At 35.6% G+C, this 2,753-nt stretch overlaps 1 protein-coding gene across 8 annotated transcripts in view; it reads left to right on the top strand.

Annotated features, from left to right (window-relative positions):
• LOC107673777 (hepatocyte growth factor-regulated tyrosine kinase substrate-like) overlaps positions 1 to 2,753 on the top strand; it is a 24,874-nt gene that overhangs the window by 9,334 nt on the left and 12,787 nt on the right. For 5 of the 8 annotated variants that reach the window (XM_016467563.1, XM_016467560.1, XM_016467559.1 and 2 more), the window contains exons 13-14: positions 980 to 1,141; positions 1,225 to 1,438. In XM_016467563.1, the coding sequence (XP_016323049.1) occupies positions 980 to 1,141; positions 1,225 to 1,438 (376 nt within the window). The remainder of the gene's footprint in view (positions 1 to 979; positions 1,142 to 1,224; positions 1,439 to 2,753) is intronic. The other 3 variants (XM_016467565.1, XM_016467561.1, XM_016467558.1) reach the window with 1 other exon arrangement.

Genomic DNA, 2,753 nt, shown 5'->3' with positions numbered 1-2,753 from the left:
TTCAGTTTTTAATTGTAGTGTCTGTTCTTTTACTGAACTAAATGATTTTTATTACTATAAAAAAATCAAAACAATGGTGGGGGTCGGTGCCGCGGTGGGAAAGTGACGTAACTGTTGTTGCGGCTTAAAAACGGTATCACCGTCAGCACAGTCTATCGTGGCAAGCCTGGTGGATGGGGCCTTAATTTAGAATTTGTATTAGTACAGTAAATATGCCAATACTGTAATATAATTATGTACACTACTGTTCAAAAAAACCTTTAAAAAAATGGTTTTGAAAATTTCTTATGCTTCCCAAGGCTGCACTTATTTGATCAAAAATGCTGTAAAAGCAGTACTAATATGAAATACTATTACATTTTAAAATAACTGTTTCTATTTTAATATATTTTAAAATGTAATTTATTCCTGTGATGCAAAGCTGAATTTTCAACATCATTACTCCAGTCTTCAGTGTCACATGATCCTTCAGAAATCATTCTAATATGCTGATTTGCTGCTCAAGAAACATGTCTCATTATCAATGTTGAAATCAGTTGTGTTGCTCAATATTTTTACAGAAACTGTGACACTTTTTTCAGGATTCTTTCAAAAGCAGAATTTATTTGAAATAGAAAACGTTTGTAACATTATGTCTTTACTTTGTCTTGTCACTTTTGAATAATTTAATGCATTCTTGCAGAGTATCAAGTATTTTTGTTTAGACAACCATTTTTATCAGAACAAACTTTTTAGGACTTATTTAAAAAAAATGTAAATGGACCCAGAAAAACGTTTACAGAATGCATAGTTACATTTTATTTTAAAAAAGAGTGATAAAAAGAGATATATTGTTGAATGCTTAATCTGTATCCGCAGTGTAATAGCATAAATTTAAATACAACTAACATTAATGAAAAAAAAATGACCTAAAACTTTTGAATGGTAGCATATGAAAAACCCAATCAGTGTATTTAAATAATATTTGCGTTATTTTCAGCTGGCCCGTTATCTAAATAGAACTTACTGGGAGAAGAAACAGGAAGAGGTTCGCAAGAGTCCCACCCCCTCTGCTCCTGCTCCAGTTTCACTGGCTGAGCCTGTGCCAATCAGCCAACCAGTGGAAAGCCACGCTTCAGTCCAACCCATCAACATAGTAGAGGTACTTTGAGCACTGAAAATGGATAATCATAAAAAAAAATTTAATCATGTTCCGCGCTGAATGTCTTGCATCTGTCTCTTCAGCAGCAATATCAGAATGGAGAATCTGAGGAGAACCATGAGCAGTTCCTGAAGGCCTTGCAGAACGCTGTCACCACCTTCCTTAACCGCATGAAGAGCAACCACATGCGCGGCCGCAGCATCACCAATGACAGCGCTGTGCTCTCTCTCTTTCAGTCCATCAACAACATGCACCCACAGCTGCTGGAAATACTCAACCAGCTGGATGAAAAGAGACGTGAGTCACGTGTGCATGTTTGTGTCTCAAACCCATTTCCACCTGGTATCAACATTCACGCGCAGTGCTAAATAAAGGTGTAAATGGGGTCCAAAACCTCTTCTATTAATTTATTAATGCCAAGTAGTGAAAAACACCATATATGATTTTTGCTATTGAATACTTAGAATTCATTTTACAGTTTGCAAAACAATTATTTGGATAAAAATAATACCCATGGCTAAAGATTTTAAATGAACCATAATTGTTGTTCAGTTGTTAGTTCATTAAACATAATGCACTAACAAATGTTAACAAACTGTACCATTTTTATAATATGTGGTCATCCGATGTGGATTATTTGATGGCCAAGAGATAGATATATATATATATATATGTGTATGTGTATGTGTGTATATGTATATATGTATCTGTATATGTATATATATGTGTGTATGTGTGTGTCTACCGGCCATCAAATAATCCACATCGGATACTAATTTAAAGCTAAGTGAATAACACGTGTATAACAACTGCTGCAAATATTTTTTACATAATATTTAATAAAATAATAAAATTGATTTCCCAATATATACAGGGTGTCCGTGGGGTCTTAAAAAGTATTAAAAGTTGATAAATCAATTTAGAGAAAATTAAGGCCCTTAAAAAGTCTTAAATGCCATTTTCCAAGGTATTAAATTTTGTATCATCTTTTCATTATGTATATTTGTCCGAATAGTGGGGTTCTGCGTAGTTTATTTATGGAATCCTGCAAGATTTGACGTCATCTGTTACGGCTCTCACTGACTGACTGCGCCGCTGCGTGATAGCACCGGGGCTTGTTGATCCTGCTCTCGCTGAATTTCTGACCATTACTGCACGCTCCCATTTTTGTGTTTTTTTCCCGTTTTGATTTTTGTGTCCGCTTCCGCAAACATTCTAATATTGTATATCATTTTTGCGCATCAGGGCTGCGCTATCAATATGTGGGGTATTTAAATCCCCTTTGAATGAGCACTCGCTGTCGTAATTTACTTTCGATTTCGCGATCGCGCACGCACTGTGTAAAGGGAGCACATCCTACGATAAAAGATATTTGTCAATGCACTCGGGATCTGTTGAGAAGTAAATCCTCCAACATCTTGTCAGTTATCTCTCCTTACTTTTGACCCGTGATCAGTCAAATCTCACTTCTGCAGCTCATGTTGGATGCAGGGTTGTTGTTTTTTTCCACAAAATTGGGTTGCTTTTAAACTGTTGCCATGGGTTGATTTTCCCCAGTGGGTTAAAGGTTTGAAATATTGCATAAATTACATTTGGTTGAAATGCTTGTACT

Source organism: Sinocyclocheilus anshuiensis, unplaced genomic scaffold (assembly GCF_001515605.1).
Source record: "Sinocyclocheilus anshuiensis isolate Anshui unplaced genomic scaffold, SAMN03320099.WGS_v1.1 scaffold933, whole genome shotgun sequence".
Classification (NCBI taxonomy): domain Eukaryota; kingdom Metazoa; phylum Chordata; class Actinopteri; order Cypriniformes; family Cyprinidae; genus Sinocyclocheilus; species Sinocyclocheilus anshuiensis.
This window is presented reverse-complemented; position numbering and strand designations above follow the sequence as displayed.